Here is a 22,194-nt window from a genome sequence, read left to right as displayed (position 1 = left end):
AAATGCCACAGCAACATCATGCAGAGCAACTGCAGGAATTGACAGAGACACTAATCAGAATTTAGAGTAGGTTCTGATTGCATATGCATGATGGATGTTTTTTTTCCCCCTAACATTTCCAAATATTTTTTTTTGTTTTTCTTTCTGTACTCCATTCAGTATTTAACTGGTAGTTTTGTCCAGCACAATATTTCTTTGTGCCTCCAAAAACTGTAGAAAGTAGGACATAAACAGAAAAGGTTCAGGTCACGTTTGAGTGAAATGAAAGGATATTTTATTCTTGGAGGTTGGGAGTTCAGGATTTGAAATGCTGTGTTGCTCTATGGGGTTCAATGTATGAGGAGAAGTCATTTCATATTTTTGTGTATGTGATCGGACCACGGATGGTTTGTGGGGCCTTAGGAAAGCTAATTCTAAAACATTGTCGCTTCTTCTTCTGTAACACAGGAACCAATTGAGCTTTTCAATATAAATCTGAGATATGCTTCTTTATATAAGCTTAAAAACAAATAACATGAATATAGAATTATTATAGAATTGACTATGCTCTTCCAGGACATGTTTTTACAAAGGAGTGCTCCTTAGTCATTGGTGAATCCTTCACCAAAGTTTGCAAACCTTTGTCCCTGCAGTGTGGCATTTCATTATAAACTATACCCACCAGTGATGAAAATGGTCTGCTGGTCGTCCCAGTCTATTAACTGTTGTGAGTGTAAGGCTGACAGATGCTGGCAGTCAATAAAATGTTCTTAAAGATTCTCATTGATTTTCCAAGTGCAATCAGGTTGCCTTACAATGTTCTAAGTCAGATGCAGAAGCACGAATATCTTGAGCTACTTTGTAATACGGGGGGAACAAGGCCCTTACATCTTACCTTGCTGAACTTACTGCTTTTTAAATTGATGCCACTCTCAGAGGTACATAATACCCCCCCCCCCACCAAATATGAAATAAAAAATAACTCAGTGTTGAGTAGAGATCTATAGTAGTGTATAGTTCTTGGCAAAAAATGTAAATCCATACATTTTAACTGTGTTCTACATTGGAATGCTAAATAATAATTATTCAACCCTTTCTACTCATAAATATTCTTATATTTAGGTGAGATTAACAGAATAGAATTAAGGACTAAATCCTCTTATCCATCTATTAAAAGAGAATATCAATCCACTGCAGTCAATATACAGTAGTGTTGAAAATTACATTAACATGTATTATTAATATTAGAATCAAATGGTCCTGTTTTGTTCTTTTTGAAAAAATGCAAAAACATACAAGCAATTAGTCATACAAATAAACTAATTACACATTTTTATCATCATTTTTAACCATTTAATTTTGAACATCCTTGATGTGTTGCTCTTTACAAATGCACCACATAATTAGATTACTACGTAATTACCAAATAATAAGGTTGATACTTAAGGTCCATACTTATTGAAAAGCAAAACCAATTAAAATATTTGCATAAATTATTGCAAGACATAAATTATTATTAATAAACGATTGCCTTTTAGTTAGTCTTATCATACTATTGTTCTGTTCTAGTTCACTGTAACTGACAAAACCTTCTTCTTCTTTTTCAATTGAAATACTTTTAGAAACAGTGCCTTTGGGACTGCACCTGTAAACAGTTCTGCAAGCTTAATTGGTGTTCCTCAAAGCTATTTGACAATATATCAAGCTTTTTTGTCATTGAGTGTTTTTGTTTTGGTGTATGTTTTCTTTTTTAGCATGCTGCAGTGTAGTCCTCAACCACCTGGGGAAAATATCCATTCATTTACAGCTCCTTGGATGGTAAATCTGTCTCATTTAATTAGCACAAGACATTTGAGAACACCCTCTTCTCCTTCCCTCCTGACACAGACAAGCACAAATCTTTTTTAGCTTTCAATAAGAATTGTGTTGTTTCAGTGTAATTATAAATACAAAAGTCTGTTAACTCTTACTTAGTTTGAGTCTGTGAAATGATGTGGGTCCTTCCCTTGTGTTTCAGTTGTACTGCTTCTGCTTACCTGGTACTTTCATGCTTATCTGACTTTCTTATGCTGAATCATGAGCTGTGGATTAGATGTGGCTTGTTTTGGAGATATGTAAAAAGATACAGGTACAGTAAGAAAGAGAAGAGAGCCTAGCTAACACTGAAAGAAAAGCCACCTTGTCATTCACTTACCTGTCTCTGATGCAAGGCAGAGAATGTGTGACTCCTCATTATGCAAAGGAATATACATACGGTATTTGAAGCATATCGTGATCACAGTGCTTTTCATATTTGTCAACAAAAGTGGTATAAATGAGACAAAAGTGAAGCTGAAAAGCACTTACTGTACCTCTGAAAACATTCTTTATCACTGTAAAGAATTTTCTCTCACTATCTTGACTACCCTCAGCCCTTGGAACGGTTTGCGTCTGAAGTACGACACAAAGAAGCCTTGCAGTTTTTCTTCTCATCTCTTGTCTGTTGTGCCTTCTTGGGCTAACTACGTTTTTTCTTGTTTTGCTGTTTTCTGTTTAGTTTTTTTTATTTTCTATACAAATGCTCACACCTTTCACCAGCTGGATGGAATAGAAGCAGACAAATGAAATGTCAGTGCTAGAACTGAACTGATACCATATGTAATGTTAAAGACCATGCGTATTCTTTACTGATTTCAAGAACAGGATCTGTTTAGAATTCGAAAAAAATAGAGGGAGTCAATATTGATTTTCAGGACATTGCTTTTTTTTACATTGGTATTTTTAACCATGTACAGTACATTAAAAAAACAGCAGTTTATTAATCGTTCTGTGAATAGTGCTTTTGGGATATTGCACAGGCAGGCAGGCATTATAATTTAGGAAGAATAACTTTATCAGGCTTTGATATGCATTGTGGTCTGTAAATGAATTGTAAAACAAAATTTGGTTTTCAGTTATTCTGCTTGTTTTTTTTAAACTTAAATTAATTTACTCCAACTGGCTGGAGAGACAGCCAATTGGCCCATGGCTCTCTGATGGAATGATCACAGATCAAATATGTTTCAATTATATTTATTTCTTTTTACACTTACAGTATATATTTACTCTTCCCTGTGTCCCCTTTTTCTTATTCTCAGAATTGTGTGGTGACTCTAATGGGATTATATTTGTTTGCTGTATACAAGCCATGCTCACATATGCACGAGTGGGGTACTAATATTGATCTATCTCTGTAAATACCTCTCAGCATTACAGTATATTTTTGTGTGCTGTTCTCCTGCAGTGATGCCTGTACAGAATGACTGCATATCACATTGGGAAAATTGGCTTGTGACGGTTTGCACAACAGGCATGCTAATGGGCCCATACCTTTATTTCACCAGGCCCAAAGATAGACTCTTCTATCTAAGTGGAGTAAGATCCATTTAAGCTCATAGAGACCATTTCATGAGGGACTTGTTTGCTTGTCTAAGCTACAGCAGAAAACAGCTGTACTCAGGTTTGTTTTTCCAAATGAATGCATTTGTGAATGTAGATATTATAGTTCATAATATATAAAGTATTAATGTACTTGTTGTGGTTAATCCCTGGGTCTGTCAAGAGCTTTCAAATCTCTTTTGCCAAGCCCCTATGCTTTCTGTGTAATGAGCTTCTTTCACTTTATTGGCTATCAATCGATGAAGTTGCTGCAAGTTTACAGGAGAAGAACAGGAGAAGAATGTATCAGGGTTAATTTATTCTAAGATTTGAATATAGCTAAAAAGTATCACAGTGTAGTTACAGCATCAGCGTAACCCGGTACACTCTGTACTACTTTGACCTAAATTTTTCCACATTACTATATGTTTGAAATATGTCCCGTGACCTCAGTATTTATGTACAATTTGTTTTTTTTATGAAGGCAATATAGGCTTCCAAAATTGTATACTTGTTAAGTATACAAAGTAGCTCTTTGTTTTTTGATAAGTAATAAGATTATGTGTTATTCATCCTGTGGGCAAGTATTCATTGTATGACTGTCCTATTTGATGTCTGAAATTAAACAAATATGTTTTGCAGTTGTTTATATCGAATACAATATATGTCTAATACAATGTAGGCTTTCCCTTTGGAAATCTTTGCACTTTGCACTGACTTAAATAATTCTTGGTTATTTCCTGCCATTGGAGGCCTTTTTTCTAACATTTTTTAAACAAGAAGGTCAGAACAAACCTTGTTTATTTTGTGCACCCAGGGCTAAAATAAGTGACCTTTAGCTTTGTGAAACTGAAAAATATTGATAATATATTTCTTTTTAGCTAAAATAACTTTCCCATGGCACTTATATAGATAAAACAGTTTGTTTCAACAAATTCCTGTATCATTTTGGATCTTTCTAAATATGTTTTGTGCTGCAGGTGCAGAGAGACTTTGATGTGATTTTGTGACTCACATGTCAGTCTAATATAAGTACCATGGTGTACAGTGGCTTAGTATCCTATGTGAAGGGGAAGTAAATCACATGTTTGGGATAAAGATCACCATGGAGACCAGATAGAATCATTCTGTCATGTTCTACGACTGTGCAGGCCCAATAAAAAATGGCACTGAACAGGTAGTGATGTGTACTGCAATTGAACTATATTCATTCAGTTTCTTGTCTTTTTATAAGATGAACTTCTTAAGATGAACCATACAATAAAAAGAGATTGCTATTATCATTGCATTGACATGCTGCAGATTGATTTATCATTTCCCTATTTAGAGAAGTGAGTAGATCTCAGTACACACAGGTCAATTATCAGACATTACACACTTGCTCCATAGCATTTCTTCTTTCAAGGGAAAGTGGGATATAAAATATTCTCCCCCACCCCTACAGTCAAGGTGTGCATCCAGTCCTTTGAACTCTTTTGTGTATACACTGTATATGTACAGTATTTTTTGTATTTAATTGCTTGAGCATAATGAGAGCTACAATAAATATCTGGACACCTGAAAAAGGCTCCACAGTCGAAACATTGTGTTTCTTTTCTTCTGTTTTCAGCATGGAATACTTGTTCCTTTGCATCTTTACGCATGCAGACCCAACTACCTACTTGAACTGATACAAAAAATATGTACAACCCAACTATTATGTGCTAGTTTTCATGGTTATAGTGGCGATCTTTATTATCAGAGTAGTGCAGCATTTCATAATGTTTCTGTTTTTCTGTTAAGGAAGATAGGAATGACATACAGTATTTCAGTCATGACCATTTGTTTTCTTGTTGCTAGGTTATTGCAAATTAGTTCCTAGGTACTGTTTATGTATTGTTTTTTTTCTTTTTTTGCTAATTGGATCAGAGTGTGTTGTTTCTCTACAGTCATTTGACTGAAACTAGTGCTCAAAGGAAAGTATCCCCATTGTATGCATACATAAAAAGGCATTCTCTTGATCCTGCAAAAAAAGTGCCCTCTGAGCCTTGAAACAAAATCTTTAAAAAAACATTGATATGAAGTGGAATACTAACTAGTGATTTCAGGCATATTCCTCTAATTCAGGCTATTTAATGAAAAAGCCTTGGGGATTTAAGAGGCAGTGGAAGTAAAATAAATATAAAATACACCATAGAAGGCCTTAAAACTCAGACATCTTTAAATTTCTCAAATGAATTCTTCACAGACTGTGTGACACTTTGAGATCTGTATTACAGTGGTATTTAATTTGCAACACAATCTAATGTACTAAGGCTAATTTTATTAAGATAACCATGATTAGATGCATACTGTGGAATTATTCCCTTCCTAGATAACCTGACTAGAGTAATGGTTTATGAAGTTTACACTGACTTCCCTGTATGATTTTGTGTTTTTTTTTCTTGTACATTGTATTTAGGGGAAGGAGCTTATAATTCTGTAGAAGAATTATGTAGAACCTAAGATTTATGTTAATTTTATTTTTTGTTTGAAACCTTAGTAAAAAGTACATTGCATACATGTATATTGGAATAAAAAGCAATAATACGGATACAAATATTTACAGAATTTTGTACTGTAAATGGCTTTGAATGACTGCCTCCTGTTATTTTATATTTGCTCCCATTTAGCATCCTGTTCTCTATTTGATACTTTCTTGTTTAAGAAAGGCATTACAAAGCTATTTTCATTAGCTATTTACACTTCAAACTCCAATTGGCGTGTTTTTAAGGCTTATTCAGTGTTATTGTTGTTGGCTTTATTAGAAGCACAATTTCTTCCATAAAATGAAGCAAGTGATATATTAACACAAATTCTACCTCAGAACTGGATGACATTTATTAATTGAATAAGTTATACCGCCTCAGGATGCTATTTCCCTCCTACTGTCTCTGGACACTAGTAATTACATTGGCATTTAGCTTCATGATAGAGGATTTCAATGGTCTTAACTAAATTACTTCTAAGTATAGGCAGCAAACCAGGAAAACAATGAATTTATACCTATGTACACTGTGTTTATTTCTTTTTTCTTTTTTGCCTTCATTACTTTGAGACATACATGTACTGTATGTACAAATGTATGGGTTATTTTAATCTAATACTTCTATACCATCCAAAGTAAAAGAATAGGAATCCATACCACACTTCACCCTCAAGTGCAGTATGGGAAAAATGTGTATATTTCTTGATTTTTATTCTTTTGTCCCTTTTTCCATTTCTAACATTTTCAAAAATATTAATTTTATATACTTTTTTTTTCTTCTTTTCAGGCACTGCATTTGAAAAGGCAGGTTGAGAATTTAAGGTTTCGGTGATCTGGCCGTCCACTAAGCAGCTGAGGAAAAATTATATTTAAAAAACAAGAAAAACATGTTTATTAGTTCATCTTGTTATGTACACAGATTGGTACTCTTTTATAGTCACTTGTTTATTATTATGTTTTTTTTCTTTCTAAATAGTTGTGTAATCAGATTAATTGCATCTACAGTAGAGGTTATAAGGCCATTTTCTATTATATGCTTAATCCATTCAGTAAGAGCAGGTACCTGTAGCTCACAAAGTGACAGGCACATGTTTTGATAATTATAAATCATTTAATATAGCCCATAATGCAGTTTTAGTAAATTGACCAAATAATCGAACAATCCAAAGATCCTGACAAGGAAATATTATACTTATGGGTTTACATAAGTCTTATTAATCTCTGTTAATAATAACAACACTTCTGTTGCCACTACTACTATTACTACTGACAGCTCAGTGTTTTATTCTGAGCTCAAAGCAAACTCTAAAAAAAAATTCAATGTCTAAATGCCAACTAAATTTCAGTTCCAGAATCACATAAGATGCCTTCTTCTCTAACAGAACCATTGCTGCAGGGTCATCCAGCTGTGCTGGGACACTCATGTCTTGCTTTCTTTATATTGTTGTGGTGTAAAGTGAATTTATGTTCTTTGTTCCTCAATCCCAGTGGAGTTCTCCTTTCCTCGTGATGACAGCCCGCAATCATTTAACCAGAAGTAATTACACTTCTTGCTGTTTTAATGACAGCAATTCAATCTTTCACAGTAATTTCAGGTGTGAAATTCATCATCCTTCCCTGGGCCTGAGATACTTATTAACAATACAATGAAGTCGAACAAACAGCCATTTAAAGACTTCTGCATCACCCTGCTATACATATTTGCACAGCTGCTAAGAAACAAACAAACATGGCTGCTACTAGACCTTCTCTGGCTGAACCTTATCTCCTTCTTATTAAACAGGAGTTTAATAATAAGAGCGAAACCTCACTGTATTTGAGATAACTAAATGCATAATGGGGTGAATATAATACCATCACAATGTTGCCACTCTCCTAGTCGAACAGTCAGGTAGTTGCAAATGTTGCCAATTGTTATTACTTTTGTCAATATCATTCATTTGTACATGATTTGGAACTATTTGTTATTCAGATGTGTACGGTACAATGATGTTTTGCAAATGCCAAAATTGATGCTAAATCAGGAGTTAATGACACCGGCATTATCATTTAAAAATACCCCTTGTGTGTCTTTAGATCAAGAAAGATGTCCCTTCTGTTCTTAGTCCTCTAAGATAGGATCTAGGATCCTCTGGTTTTCAGCAATCTGTTGTACAGTATATTGTTGGAAAGGATTAATGTCCTGTTCTGAAATGTATGCTCTTTTCTTGAGGTGATAATAGGTAATACAACCAGCGCCGCCCCCTAGGGCATGAAGGTGGATGCTGTAGGTGTTACAGACCCAAGAGCTAGGGTGTCACAGTTCAGGGGGAGTGGCTTAGAGGAACAGGCAGAACACAGGCTGACACATAGCCAGCCTGAGGTGATACCGTGGCCAGGGTGTGGAAGCAAAGAGCCATATGTGGTGTGAGACCCATCAGATTCGGTCTGGATTCCTGTGGCTGGGCACCAGTGGTTAACAGTGGTTAAATGCTGGCCTGCTACTCACAAGGTCCAAGGTTTGATTCCTGGAGAAAGTGTTTCATCAGGTAGTGGACACTTGAGTCTCATGGGATGCAGGCAGGTAGGCTGAGGGACTGTAACTTTGCAGTTATTGATGGTTTAGTTAGCACAGATAGAGAAATCAAAAGAACACTACTCCAGCGACTTTGTTGAATTATGTTTTCACATCAAAGGAGTGTGTAGTTTGCAAGGGACAGGCTGAGCTTTATTTGCTTACTTATTCAAACCCTCAAGCATTAAAATAGTGTATGTGTTGACTACTTCAAGCAGCAAACACACCAAAAGTTAAAAGTCATTTTTATTTCAAATGAAATAATTAAGGTTCTGCAACCATCTAATGAGAAGTTTAACAAATATAAATATCAAATAATACTGCTGGAAAAAAAATGAACAAGCACTGCATGTTTTGGAATGATTTATATATGTTTGCTTTTTTTGTGAAAGTGTATTCAATATTTAAGAGAATAAGTTGGCAACAAGAAAACATACTAATAACGTTTTTTGATTACAGTGTCATTAAATCCCCTAATCAATGGGGCTAGGTGAGAACAACACATTATTTCAGACAGAGATGTGCACATCTTATCCTCAAGGACCACAACCTTGAAAATTTCACAATGAATTGTCTGTTATCAACTAATTAAGACCTAAAGAACAAAAAGTAATTTTGACTTCATTTCCAAATAATTAGTTCTTAAGTAAATAGTATGGAAATAAAGCTTAGGGACCCTGCGCTTGTCAAAGATTGGAGTTTCCCACCCATAATTTAAAATTTCTAAGATGAATCACTCCTGTCAGCATCTTTAATAACTTTGGCAGCTTCTTTCTAGATTCATATGGCATTTAATTTTTCTTCTTCTTTGGAAAAAAAAAATATAAAACAATTGCAATTCTTTACATATTTATGCAGTTACGTAAATGAATATCCACACCCTACATCTTAAGTAGATATGTACTTATATACTGAGAGGCATTAAAATGCAACAAATGATATTGCTTCCAGTCCTCATTTGGTGCATTTTTAATGTCTTTGTACATAATTTTTATTTAGTAGAACAGAGTTGTCGTTAATTTTCATCCGTGGGCAGCCCTAGGCAGGCCGTCTTAGCATTTTTGGCAAATTACAGAGAGGTCAGTGTCCTTTGTCATCAGTAAGATGTTCTTCATGAGCAAGAAAAAGGCAAGCTTAATCAAATACAGGACACTTTTGTCTATTGCAAGTTTATCAAATAGCTGAGTTTTTTAAAAAATCATTACATTAAAGAACTCATCTTAATTAAAAGAGGTGCACAGAGCAGATTAAGGATACTTTGTTTACCCTGTCAATCACATTTAAAATAAATGCACCATTCCTCATTTTTGTACCTTGCTTAATGATCACAAAGAATTATGCAAAACCATACTTTAACTGGTGTTGTAATTTTCTCTTTTCTAACATATCCAGTGAAGCATCAGGAAACACATACAGAAAACTGTAAAAGGTTTGTTAAGCATCAGAGAGAAAGAAGTAAACCCCAGATCTTAGTGCACATAAAATGAGATTTCAGATGTAAAAAAATGTACAAGTTCATGTAGAATATGTTAAATAAACAATGAGGCTAAGACTTTTATTTTAGAACTGGGAATAAACGTATTTACATCTGTCCCAGAACCCTGTCTTTGGTACTTCAATCAAGTTCACACATGAATTATTCCAGGTAGACCTTCAGGATCCAAGTCCTCCTTCTGGCTTTGCTGTATATGCAGATGGCACATAGACAAAGGACTTTTGAATCTTAAAACTTGTTTAAAGATGCTGACTATACTGTACCTACCCTCTTACTGTTACTGCAAGGGCCTCCAGAAAATTTGGTACAGTACAGGCAGGTAACGACTAAAACATCAGTCTCTTAATATGTTGAATTTTTTTACTGTGATCGGTTAAACAGGTGATTGGCTAAACAAAGTAATTGAGAGAGAATTTGTAAAAAACTTTGAAATATCCTTCAGTCCTCAAGGACCATATTTCCCTTAAAGGAACAAATTACTTTCTTGATTGATCAATAACTTCCAAGTAATCCTAATCTTTAAAAGACAGGTGATTTAGGGTGACCTTTAAGACTAACTCGATTAAGACTTTCCTGGAGCAGGGTTGGAGACAATTCATGAGTTTTACATTAAAGATCTATAAACAGGGACAGGGATTCGTTTTAGAAAGAAAAATGGCATTTCAGATAAGAATTAATTTTGTGTGCTCTAAAACTGAATTTTGCTGGAGAACTCGATGGTGTTTCTAAAATTAATATGATTTGCTGCAATTTTATTAATGGTCCTGTCATGCATGCTACTTCCAAAGTTGTGTTCCTTAAAAAATAGTACTGTCCTGAATTCTGTAAATCCTAATGATTATACAGTAATATGCATATTTTATGCAAAGTAATTTAAGTTTGCTTTCGGTAATCCAGCATGCATGAAACCACACATGGTGATAACTGCAGATTTGTTGCTAGTTCCCCCTTTAGTGAAATCTCCATTGGGATCTCATATCTGTAATTCTGACCTGATGGAGATAAGAAACTTGAATTTGTAATAGCTTATCACACTTAGAGCCTAGGGTTTTGAGACTTAATTAACTGTTACAAATACAGGCACCACCTCTCAAGCAGTTAATTATAACCTGATTAACAATACAGGTCCTCCATTTTTGGCAGCCTGATAAATATTTTGCTTCAACAGTATTTATTGCATTTTATGTCTCTACCATCAACAAAAATATCTTATTATTTTAGTATACCTCTGTAATTAAAAAATAATGTGCAGTATCTGGTTTGTGTCTTTTTTCTTTGCGTTTAATTAGTGATACTTGGATCATACACTAATTTTCCACATTTTTTGTCTTTCAGCATTCTTATATGCAGCTACCACCACATTTATACTGTTGATAAAATGTAATTCACATTTCTCCAGCAAAATAAAATGCAGGTTACCAACTGAATGTGATATACAGTAAATGGATAATAAATCAATGATTATATCAGCTGTACAATTGTAAAACAATGACACATTTCTGAATATATAATGTTTTAGCTTGAATTAAAACTGTTAAACATTACAACTGTAAATAAATGCTGTAAATTTAATCCTCTATTTCTTTATAGAAAAAGTCTAAGAAGTATACAAGACGTACAAGAATGAATTAATAATTTCAGGAAGCACATCCTCAAGGTTCCCAAAGCCAAAAGAGAGTTAAAAAAATGAGCTGGAGTATGAGTAAATATGAAAGTCATGTATTTAGAAATCATTTTTTATCAGATGCCCTGTTCACAATTCCTGTATTGGAAGTTAATAAGCCTTTGATTTTTGATTAGTTTGCATAGTAAAGGACTAGAAACTGAACGCACACTTGGATTTTAATGCTAAATCTATTTTTAGTTACAGTTCATCAAAGGTATGAATACATTTGGAGACTACTCTACTTTTGTTTTCTGCTGATGTTATTACTTACCTCTTCTTTAAAAAAACCCACAAATACACATGTTTTATACCTTCCTGGTTTGCACTGTGGACAAATTATGGGCAAATTGCTGAATCATTTACTTTGGCGTGGGCAGTTTGCCCGCAGGGAAAATAATGTGAGGTGGAGAGTATATCACTGCTTGTTTGCCTCAGCAATTGGCTTTGAACCACTTTAAAATGCTAATTGGTTTCCCCAGTATATGTCTTCTCAATAAACTCTTCTCAGAAGCATTTTTTGCAAAACAATTAATTACCCAGAATAATACGAATCTAAACAAAATAAACTACAGAGAAACAAACACAAATAAGACTGGCACCAACTAAAAAATTAAAATGAAAAAGTAGGTAATATGAATAAAACTTTGGGTTTTTTTTCTATTTTCCAGGTCACAAAATCCCATTTCTTGTAAATTCTGTCCGTGTTTATTGCAGTGCAGCTTCTCTTTTCTAATTGGCTCTTCTTTCTTGACTATATATCCTGCAATTGAATGCAGTACAATTGCTTTAATACTGTATATTTATAAGTAGTATTTGACATGTTTTAACAACAGCCATTATTTCTCTTTTCTACCATTTTTGGTATGTGGTGTAGTACAGTAGTTAGGGCTGCAGGCTCCGGACTGGAGATTTTTAATTTTTTACCCTAGATGGGATCTTGCTGTTGCTGTAAAGTACATTTGATCTAATTTGCTCAGATCACTCAAGCAAATGTCTTGCTGTATAAATGGGTCTTGTCCATATTATCATTGTAAATGAGAGAATTTTTAAAATTGACATCTGCTTAAGCAAAGGATTACATTTACTATATATGTTTTGTATAGGCTTATTCAAAATAATGAAATAATTACAAATTTAATTTTATAAAATGCTATAAATTCTGTTTTCATCTTCCCAAAGTTTGGTGTTGTGCTGTACATTAAGCAATAGCATTCCAAATAATTTTCCTTTTTAATGAGGTTTCTCCTGTGCAGGATCTGCTGGGAGGCTCCGACCAGGTAGACTTTGCTAGCTTCCAGGAGACACTGTTCAGTAGAATGAAGAGTAATGATAAAATAAAGGTAAGGTCACTGTTTTCATCCTGTTCTGTTAGCGCATCATTCAGATTTGGCCATCTTACAATAAGCTAATTAATTATCTCAAGTTCTTTATTTCCCTTGCTGTGTTAAATATTGCACTGGCTTATTGGAAAGGTGTTACATTTCTTTTATATTTTATGTTTACCAGTTATCTGGTGTAAATTATGTAAAAAATCAAATAAAACAGCTGTTAAAATCTTCAGTTTCTATCAGAGAAAATATTGGTGCTCACTAAAATTATCAGTTTATTTACCTATTAAATACCACCATATCTACTTACCTTACCTACAATGTTTTTTTTTTAATCACTTCAACACATCTAGAAGATGTGAATCATTTTGGAACTTTACAAATATTTTGAAGATTTTTTCATAAGTAATTTCTTAAAATTTGGTATTTCCCACATCTTGCATTTTTGCTACATGCTACACTCTGCACTTACACATTAAATGTCATTCACAAGATGTTTGCCCAGTCTTGAATTTTTGTGTTACAGTCTATTCCTTTTTATCTTCTATACAATTATGCTACATCTCTGTCATTCAGAAAACTAAAACACACTGTAAAAAGGATGGTCATCTTTCATTTTTCACCAAGTCCATTCTACATGTGAATCATACTACTGTATATAATGCTGTTACATGTATTTGTCAAGCACTTAGAATTTGACCTGCAAATGGTTTCTCCTAGTGTTCTCCTAAAAAAGTGTTCTCCTAAGAAATGCAAAAAATGTTGCAGAGGAATGCAATACATACTAGAGAAGCAATGTTAATTTTACAACATGTCCAGCACTTTATAACATGATTTTCTTTAATAGTTAATCTTTTACGGGAATCCTAAACTAAATTTAACATGAAAAAAATGTGTGCTGTCTAGACATCCCTATCTACAATATAGGGATCCACAATGTACAGTATCTACAATAAATGTTGACATAAGTAATTGAACACGGTCTTTAATCGGTTAATTCACTCAGGCATGAAAGCTATGGCACAGTTCATTGTTCTACTGTATAAACTTAGAATTATTTGCTAAATTACTATTTACCACAATAATGTAGTTTAGCAAACAATAATTATTGAATAAAGACATTTTGGATACAGGGCATCAATACTTATGCAAATCACTATATTTCACAAGCCCTTAAATTAAAGCTAATGTTTTTCAGCTCCTTGGTGTGAAGTGCATGAGATGTTAAAACTCCAAGTGTGCTTCCAAGACAATAGATGTTGATTTATTTTGTGTTAAAATATATTTAGAATATAATAAAAAACTCTGCAGCCTTTATAACTAGGTTCACAGTTAAGGAGTTTAGAGTCATGAATCAAAACTTGCTGAAAATAATGGCAGGAGTGACCTTTTTACTGAGACTCTAAACAACTGTGTGGGCCTGCAATTAATTGTGTTTCTAGCAACTGTGACTGCAGCTTATAACAGTTCCCTCCCTGTGCTTTTTTTGTACAATGTACAGTATTCCTTAGTCCTCTTGGTTCTAAAAGTAAACATTAGTGATGACTCATGGGGCCCATATGACCCTAATAAAACCCAATTATTACCTGGTTTTCCTCTTATGGCATAGTTACAGTAATCAGAATATTTAACTACAGTGCCAGATACAGCTTAGTGAATATTTGGAACCTTTTGTATGGAACACTTTATAACAAATTCTTCTCATTATTATTAATAATATATTTGCATACTGGTAATAATAGTACACATACATGCCCTTTACCATGTAGAATTCATGTGAATTTCCCCCCTTCGTACTGAAGGGTAATAAGGAGAAAAATACTCATGTAAGGTGGTTTCATTAATAATGAGCTACTTTCTTTTCTTCGAATAAAAGTCAAGCATTTATAAGAAACACTGTTACCTCGCCCGTCTAATTAAGGGTGACTCTTACTTATTAGGCTTTTCTGTAATGAATTTGGTTCATGTGATCAGTTAACTCATACCAGGATTCCCCATTCAGTGTGCAGTTAGTGAAGTTGAGTTGTGTGCAGTGTTCGTGGCTTGTGGTGCAGTAGAGATCTCTTGGATCTACTGAGTGTTTAAGTGTTGTCACACAGTGTTGTGACTACAGCATCATTACTTTGCTTAATGTTAACAAAGTTGTGAACACTGTTCATGATAAATGCCTAATGGCTCAGAGAACACAAATTTTGTATACGATCCATATCCGTCCCAAGTATAAATGTCATAGCAGTAAGGCAGGAACAATTAACTGCATATAAAGCAATAAAGTTGTTAAGGCTTTATATAAGTAAGAAAAAATAAAAATGTATATATAAATCTTAATACAGTATGAATAAGAAAAATACATCTCAATACACATCCTGTTTCATATTGCAATAAAACATTTACACACTAATAGCAAAGTTTGCTTAAGCCATGCTGCAGTTACAGAATATTTGCAGTTACTGTTTATTCTTTTACACCTTTAAACAAGAATAACATGGTAAAATATTGACTAATTTATGTATTTTGTATGTGACTCTAAACTATGTGTTTTTGTAGATTTGCTTTATTGGTGAGGATTTCTGTATGTAATTTCAGATATCCTGACTGAAACACGGCAAAATTAAATGCATTCTCCATTACTACAGCTACATGAGAAAGAACCAGATTTATTCTAGTCTAGTTTATAATTTAGGGAAGCAAGGGAGCTGCAGGAAATATTACACAAGCAAATTGTTAATAGCCTGAAATGTGTGTGGTGCATTCTTATAATTAAGAGAAAGCTGTATACAGTACATTAGGATTCAGATAAATGGTTTGCCATCTACTAAATCTGTTGAATGTGAGAGAAATAGTGTCAGAAGTAAAAAAAAAAATCTAATCTTATTAGATATCCTTTTATTTTGTGTATAATATCCATTAGCAAAAATATATTTTTCTTTAACCTTTATAATGTACTATTTCTTGTAAGAATATTCTCCACATATCCACCATCCATTGTGATATTGTTTTGAAATTTTAAACATTCTTGCCTACTTCATCTTTAAATCCAATATGAAGAACAGGGAATAGAGACTTTAGAAGGTCTCAATTGAGGACTATGGTGGTACCAACCACATGTTTGTCAGAGTAGAAAACATTAATTTTAGGAAATAAAAATGTCATACCTTTCTTGAAGGCTTCATAGATTAAGAGAAATATGAAAAAATGCTTTTAAATCAACCATCTGCACATATTTCATGTCACCTACCACAAGATACCGGGGTTGGGGCGTGGGCAGTGAAAACATTACTGTATGTTAGCCCAATTTAAAGAGTTTTAAACATGACTTATGAAATGTGTCAGTCAGGTGCTTCCCTTAGATAGTGTTTTGTTGGATGTTTGAATCTAAGATTGCAAAACAGTGGAAATGGTTCCATTTGTTCTTAGAGCTTTCAATCAAATACATGCTGTACAAGGAATGCTTTGGAACAGTGATATTTAAATTAATGTAATACTCCTGCAAGAACCATTAACAGTACACTAAAAATACACGAGTTGAAATAATAATAACCCAAAGCTTTTTAATTTTTTAGAGAAAAATATGTCTCAGAGAAGTTTGATAAATATTGCATTGTGTACATTAACTTGGTTTCAGTCTTCCAGCTCTGATAAAAGCACGTAATGGGTTATGACAGATGGAAGCTGACACTGTACCACCATCCACCCACATGTATTGCACTGCCAGCGTAAAGGCTTTGGGATTACATATTAACCATTTGCCCCTTTGAAACCAATGCAGTAATAAGAGGCATCCTCTTAGAAATCCATGTGGGTTTCAGTGAAGTGTAGGAAGATATCTTACAGCAATGAGATTCAAAGCCTGTAACGTCTGTGAAAATAAACTGATGTTTAGTCAACAAAGATTAATATAGTATTCTGTATATAAGCATAAATGCACAATGGATATTCTATATTAATAGCAAAAAGATAACAGTGTTGGTTGAATCTGGCATGAATTTAAGGATCTATTTGTGACACTTTTCTCAAAAAAAGAGCCTTTAGGGAAGAAACATTTGTTCTTTTCTTTATGATTTGAAGAATTGTGAGTTTTATACATAAATTAGAGTGGCTGACAAAGATTTTAAGGGGAAAAATCACTGATTGCATTGGCTTGATGGTGGTGGGGAGTCAAACGACTATTTACAGTAGACAAAAAGCAAGCAAATAAAGTTTAAATAAAGGAAGAAAATTCCAGAGCTGTCTGTGACCTGTTACTGTAATTGAGCCAGCCACAGTCTAGTTTAATATCCTGGATGTCACACTGTACAGGAGTCTATCCAGGATATAAGATTGTATATATGCTATGCTATTACAGGAGTGTGCTGTAGGCTCACCATGATATCATGCAGATCGCTGGGACAGTTTACAGAAAATGTGGCTTTGTATTATTTTTTTGTCTTCATTTTTTCATTTGTGTAATGCTGTGAAGCATACCCACACTATCATAAAAATGTTCTCAACCTTTCCTCTGGAGACCATTTTGACAATTTATTATTCATTTATTATCTTTGAACAGCCAGCAGAGCAGACACACAATTGGATCAATTCAACTGTGTCTTGAAGAGGTACTTCTTTAGATTGCTAAATGCAAGATCATCCTGAGAATCTTATGGACACTGAAAGTAACTATGAATTTTTAAAAGCATGTAACTGAATAAGGGGTGCTCCATTTGTATTTGAAGAGTTAATGCTATTATACTTAGTTTCATTAATTCCAAAATAAAAAAGAATATGTGGATACCTTTTAGTTTTTTTTACAGTAAATACTTTATTCACTGAAACCACATTTCTTTCAAAACATACACATGCATTAAAGATCTGTGCATCTACAACATACTGTATGATAAAGAATATCTGCATGTTATAGACACAGTACACAATTTTTAAGTAAATAAATGCCTGTATTTTTATTACATATAGATGGACAGCATGGTGGCACAGTGGGTAGCATTCCTGCCTTGCAGCACTGAGTTCAGTTCCTGGGGTGCTATCTGCATGAAGTTTGTATGTTCTCCACGTGTTTGCGTGTCCTCGTGTTTGCGTGTCCTGCGAGCTCTCCAGTTTCCTCCCACATTCCAAAGATATACTGGTAGTTGGCTTATGGTAAGTTTGGCCCGGTGTGATTGTGTGTGTGTATCTATGTCAGTGTTCGCCCAGTGATGGACAGGCATCCCATCCAGGGTGTACCCTGCCTTGTACACATTGCTTGGTGGGATAGGCTCTAGCTCTCCAGCGACCATGTACTGGCAAAAGTAGTATGAAAATTGATGGATATAAATATATCTGAGCAATAGTGATAAAACTGAATGAGCATAGTAAGGTAATGAAATATAGTATAGATTGATATAAGAAGCCAAATATACACAGAAACAGTGGTCATTTTACTGTCATTTTTTTTAAATCTGGATGTGTATTTTCATTAATGTATTCATGTGGTACAGTATGCATGTGTGTTCCAGGGTTCTCTTTGTTGTTTTACAAAGATTGCTTGGCATAAGTGATGTGATTTCAAAGAGCATCTAAGGCACATTTTGAGATATGTAATACATAATGTAATTCATTATGTTTCTCCTTACTTTTAGTCTGTATGTATTTGCCCGGTAGTACTGTCTTTTTCTAAGCTTATCTCTATTACAAAGACATGCATTATACATAATTCTGTTGTGACAGATCAGTTGAAGACCAAATAGAAGAGTCCCTTTTTGCGTGCATATGTTGCATTTAAAGCAACAGTTCTACAGTATATACTGTATGCAGGTACATACTGTATGTGGAGCATGAAACTCTGTTTATATTAGTTCATTTATAATAGATGTATTATTTCTTCCTTTGGTCCTTAAATATTACAGAATGCATTACATTTGTGCTATAAATAACACAAGGAAATGTAAAGTAAGTCCTAGCATATGTGCACCTATTTCTGAAGAGGTCTTATCCAAGAAAAAATGCCGTAGCTGAAAGAATTTTAGATACTGTACACAGAACATTGCATGTCTCTGTCATCATTGTGCAGGCTTGGTAATGTACTGTATAGTTAACAAGGTAAATGCCTTGAGGCATTTCATCCACAAATAATCCTTATGTAAAAGGCACACCTCATTTAATGATAAGCCTATGAATACAGTGTACCTTATCATATATGGCCCAATATTTGTGTCTCAACATTTCAGCTGTGTTTAGGTATTTTATGTATACAATGTTGTGAATTGTACAGTACAGAGAAACCCTTATGATACTACTGTAGTATGTTATACAGTATGTGCCATGTTGTATGATTATTCTTAAGTTTAGAAAGTGCTGTCCAGAAGTAAACTCTGTAATATAAGACTTTTGGATTCATATTGTAAGCCCTTAACTCTTAAGCAAGTTTCTTATTTGTTCAGTGCATTTCTGCCTGAATTTTGAAAAAGATGCGCTTTACAATTTTCCCAGTGAATAATATCCTGCTTATTACCAGCATGCATACTGTACTTTTTTGTTTTACCTTATGTGTATTCAATATAATTTGCTATGTCTCCGTCCATGACTTTAGCCAGTGTGGCTCTTTTTTAAATTTTGAGTCAGTATATTCAAACAAAGGGATATGCCTAACAAAAATGCAAAGTACTCTGTGTAACAGTGAGCACAACCGTGTAACTTGACGGCAAAAATATTATTAACATCTGTTTGAGTATTCTTTTGTTAGTCCAGTGTGTTATTTTGCTAAATTTATTTTTTACTTTTTTGAAAATGTTTTAAAATTGTGTTATCCCAAAGGATGAAACATTTCTAGGAGACTTCCTTGGAAAAGAAGGCAGCTCTCAGGCTGTAACATACTGTACCATGGCACTGTCTGTATGATTATGATGTAACATCCATAATGGGTTATTCATTCAGGACAGTAATAACTGTTTTCAGCTCAATAGAGAGCTAATGTTTCATTGTCTTACCACCTCCTTTTACTCTTTTTAAGTCTTCTGAGAGCAAATTCTTGTTTATAGTGATGACATGGTCAAGAGACGTACTGTACTATACACCTTTGCTGACTAGAAAAAACAAAGCAGGGAAAGAAAAAAATCGTCAATGCAATGTAAATAATATAACTTAACAAAACCGCAAAAGATTGAAACACAACTGAAAATGCCTTAAAAATACAGAGGTGTATGGATTTGTCTTATTGAAACTTACTGTGAGTAGTTGCACTTTTGAGGTTCAATTTGGTAAAAGTGATACATATTACTATAAATTGTATAAGGTATAAAGACATACAATAAATAATGAAGACAGGAAGTTTTCTTAGTTAAATATATGACAATTAACCTAAACCACTGAAGCATTTATCTAATATGCAGATAGGGCCAGTCAATCAGGTAACAGACCACAATGATGAGTGTGATAGGGAGAGCCAGTTAAATTTCAATTTTCCAATTTCTCAAAGCTTGTTTACCTCCTTCATCAATAATAATTATTTTAAATGTTGAAGTTGTAATTATTATACACCACATCACAGATATTTTGAAAATAATATTGTTGGAATGTCTTGTTAAACAACCATATACACATTCCTGTTGACTAAATGTGAGCTAAAAATTAAATAAGTGATCTGCAACACCTCTTAATTCTGCTTGAGTGACTGATGAGGCAAAGCTCTAAGTGGCAGAAATGTTGAGGAAGATTGGGTAATACACAGCACACCTTGTTTTGTAATTTACAGATTTTAAGTGTATTTAACTGAGAAATTGAATCTGTCAAAGTGAGTTTAGTAAAAGACAGTCAGTAGCTTGCTACATTGGTAAAAAATTATGGCTGTTATTCAAGCAAACGGTGCTTCCACAAAGTAGTAACTCAGAAGGGTGTACATGTATCTTACCCATTTTTCTAGGTTTTAATTTATAACATTTTTTACTTTCCAAAATGTTGGAGCATTTGTTTTTCACTCGGGCATTACAAAGCGTAAATAAACATAAAATAAATTCTGATTTAATGTGTTTTAATGTACCGTATATACCGATATTATATATAATGGATTAGGAAAACGTTTCATATGATGGCATCAATGATGTGTTGAGGATGCTCTATGAAGAAAAATGAAGTGAATCATTTGATGAATAGGATAGTATAAACAGAGGAAGAAATCCAACAGGTTATGCACAGGTTGTGTAAAAACCTAAGTCCCAATGGTATGACATAGGCATGCACTGCAGATCGAGATGTAAGTTAAAAGAAAGAGGAGCCAGGCAGTTTCTATTAAACTGACAGATCCGGGAACAAATGGAGACCATTGTCATTTAAATATCTGCTAGAATATAAAGCCTGTTTTTTCTAAGTAGAGAGGAAAAGGGAATTGCCTGTAAGCAGTTCATAATTATAGAAAACAGAAATGCCACATTATCTGACATTCTGTGAACCTATCTAATAAATGCCACATTGTAATTAAGTACATAATTATAGGATTAAAATGCAATATACAGTATAGTATCTAAGGGGGGTGCTAGTAGAAATCAAGTCTTAAAGTTTACATGGAGAGACCAGACTTTCTGCAAGCGGACTTCAAAGTTTGGCAGAGCTGAAAATCTTTCATCCTGTTGCTTTCATCCTGGAGAGTCTAAAATGCAGTTATTTCTCTTCCCTTATCAATGTCAAATATTATACAATCTATTTGAATACCCTAAAGGAGGAAGAAAGAGGAATCAAAGAATTAAAAACAACCTACGCAAGGAAATACTGTATGTTCATTTTTTATTGTGGAGAGCATTTTTTTATATGCGGAATTGCCAGTTATTTTTGTTTTACCCACTCATGCCTGTGACCATGACTGCGCGAAGGAGAATGAAGAGGTGTAGTCACTCACCAGTTAACACATCACAGGTAACACAGGTAATACCTGAGGTTTGAGCTCCAATTGGAGGACAGCTGTCCCTCACTGAGACCACAAGAGGTCACTGCATCAGTGAAACCCTAGAAAGCCCTGGCTGACTAAACCCATCCCATGCTTGGCGACACTCACTCAGTTGTGCACTAAGTTTGGTTTGGTGAGGTAGTTTTAGACTACTATCTTGATTCAGTGCAGTATACTTTCCACTCAGATCAGTGGAAGATTATGGACACTCTTTGAAGAAAGTCTTAACCATAACCCTAACCTATGCAATATCCATAGCTAGGGTTAGGGCTAGGATTTCCACAAAACGTAGGCACTTTTTGATGTCATGGTATTTTCAGGCAGGAATTACATTTAGGAAAAGTGATATTTCATTGTAATCT

The 22,194-nt window shown here is 34.1% G+C and overlaps 1 protein-coding gene across 2 annotated transcripts in view; it reads left to right on the top strand.

Annotated features, from left to right (window-relative positions):
• Nucleotides 1–22,194, top strand: part of LOC148677756 (glucosidase 2 subunit beta-like) — a 219,366-nt gene that overhangs the window by 50,725 nt on the left and 146,447 nt on the right. Inside the window, exon 9 of one of the 2 annotated variants that reach the window (XM_088625431.1) lies at nucleotides 12,850–12,936. The exons of the other annotated variant lie outside the window; for it this stretch is intronic. Coding sequence (XP_088481557.1) covers nucleotides 12,850–12,936 — 87 coding nt within the window. The remainder of the gene's footprint in view (nucleotides 1–12,849; nucleotides 12,937–22,194) is intronic. 2 annotated transcript variants of the gene reach the window in all.

This window comes from Lepisosteus platostomus, chromosome 1 (genome assembly GCF_059453375.1).
Source record: "Lepisosteus platostomus isolate fLepPlt1 chromosome 1, fLepPlt1.hap1, whole genome shotgun sequence".
Taxonomy (NCBI): Eukaryota; Metazoa; Chordata; class Actinopteri; order Semionotiformes; family Lepisosteidae; genus Lepisosteus; species Lepisosteus platostomus.
This window is presented reverse-complemented; position numbering and strand designations above follow the sequence as displayed.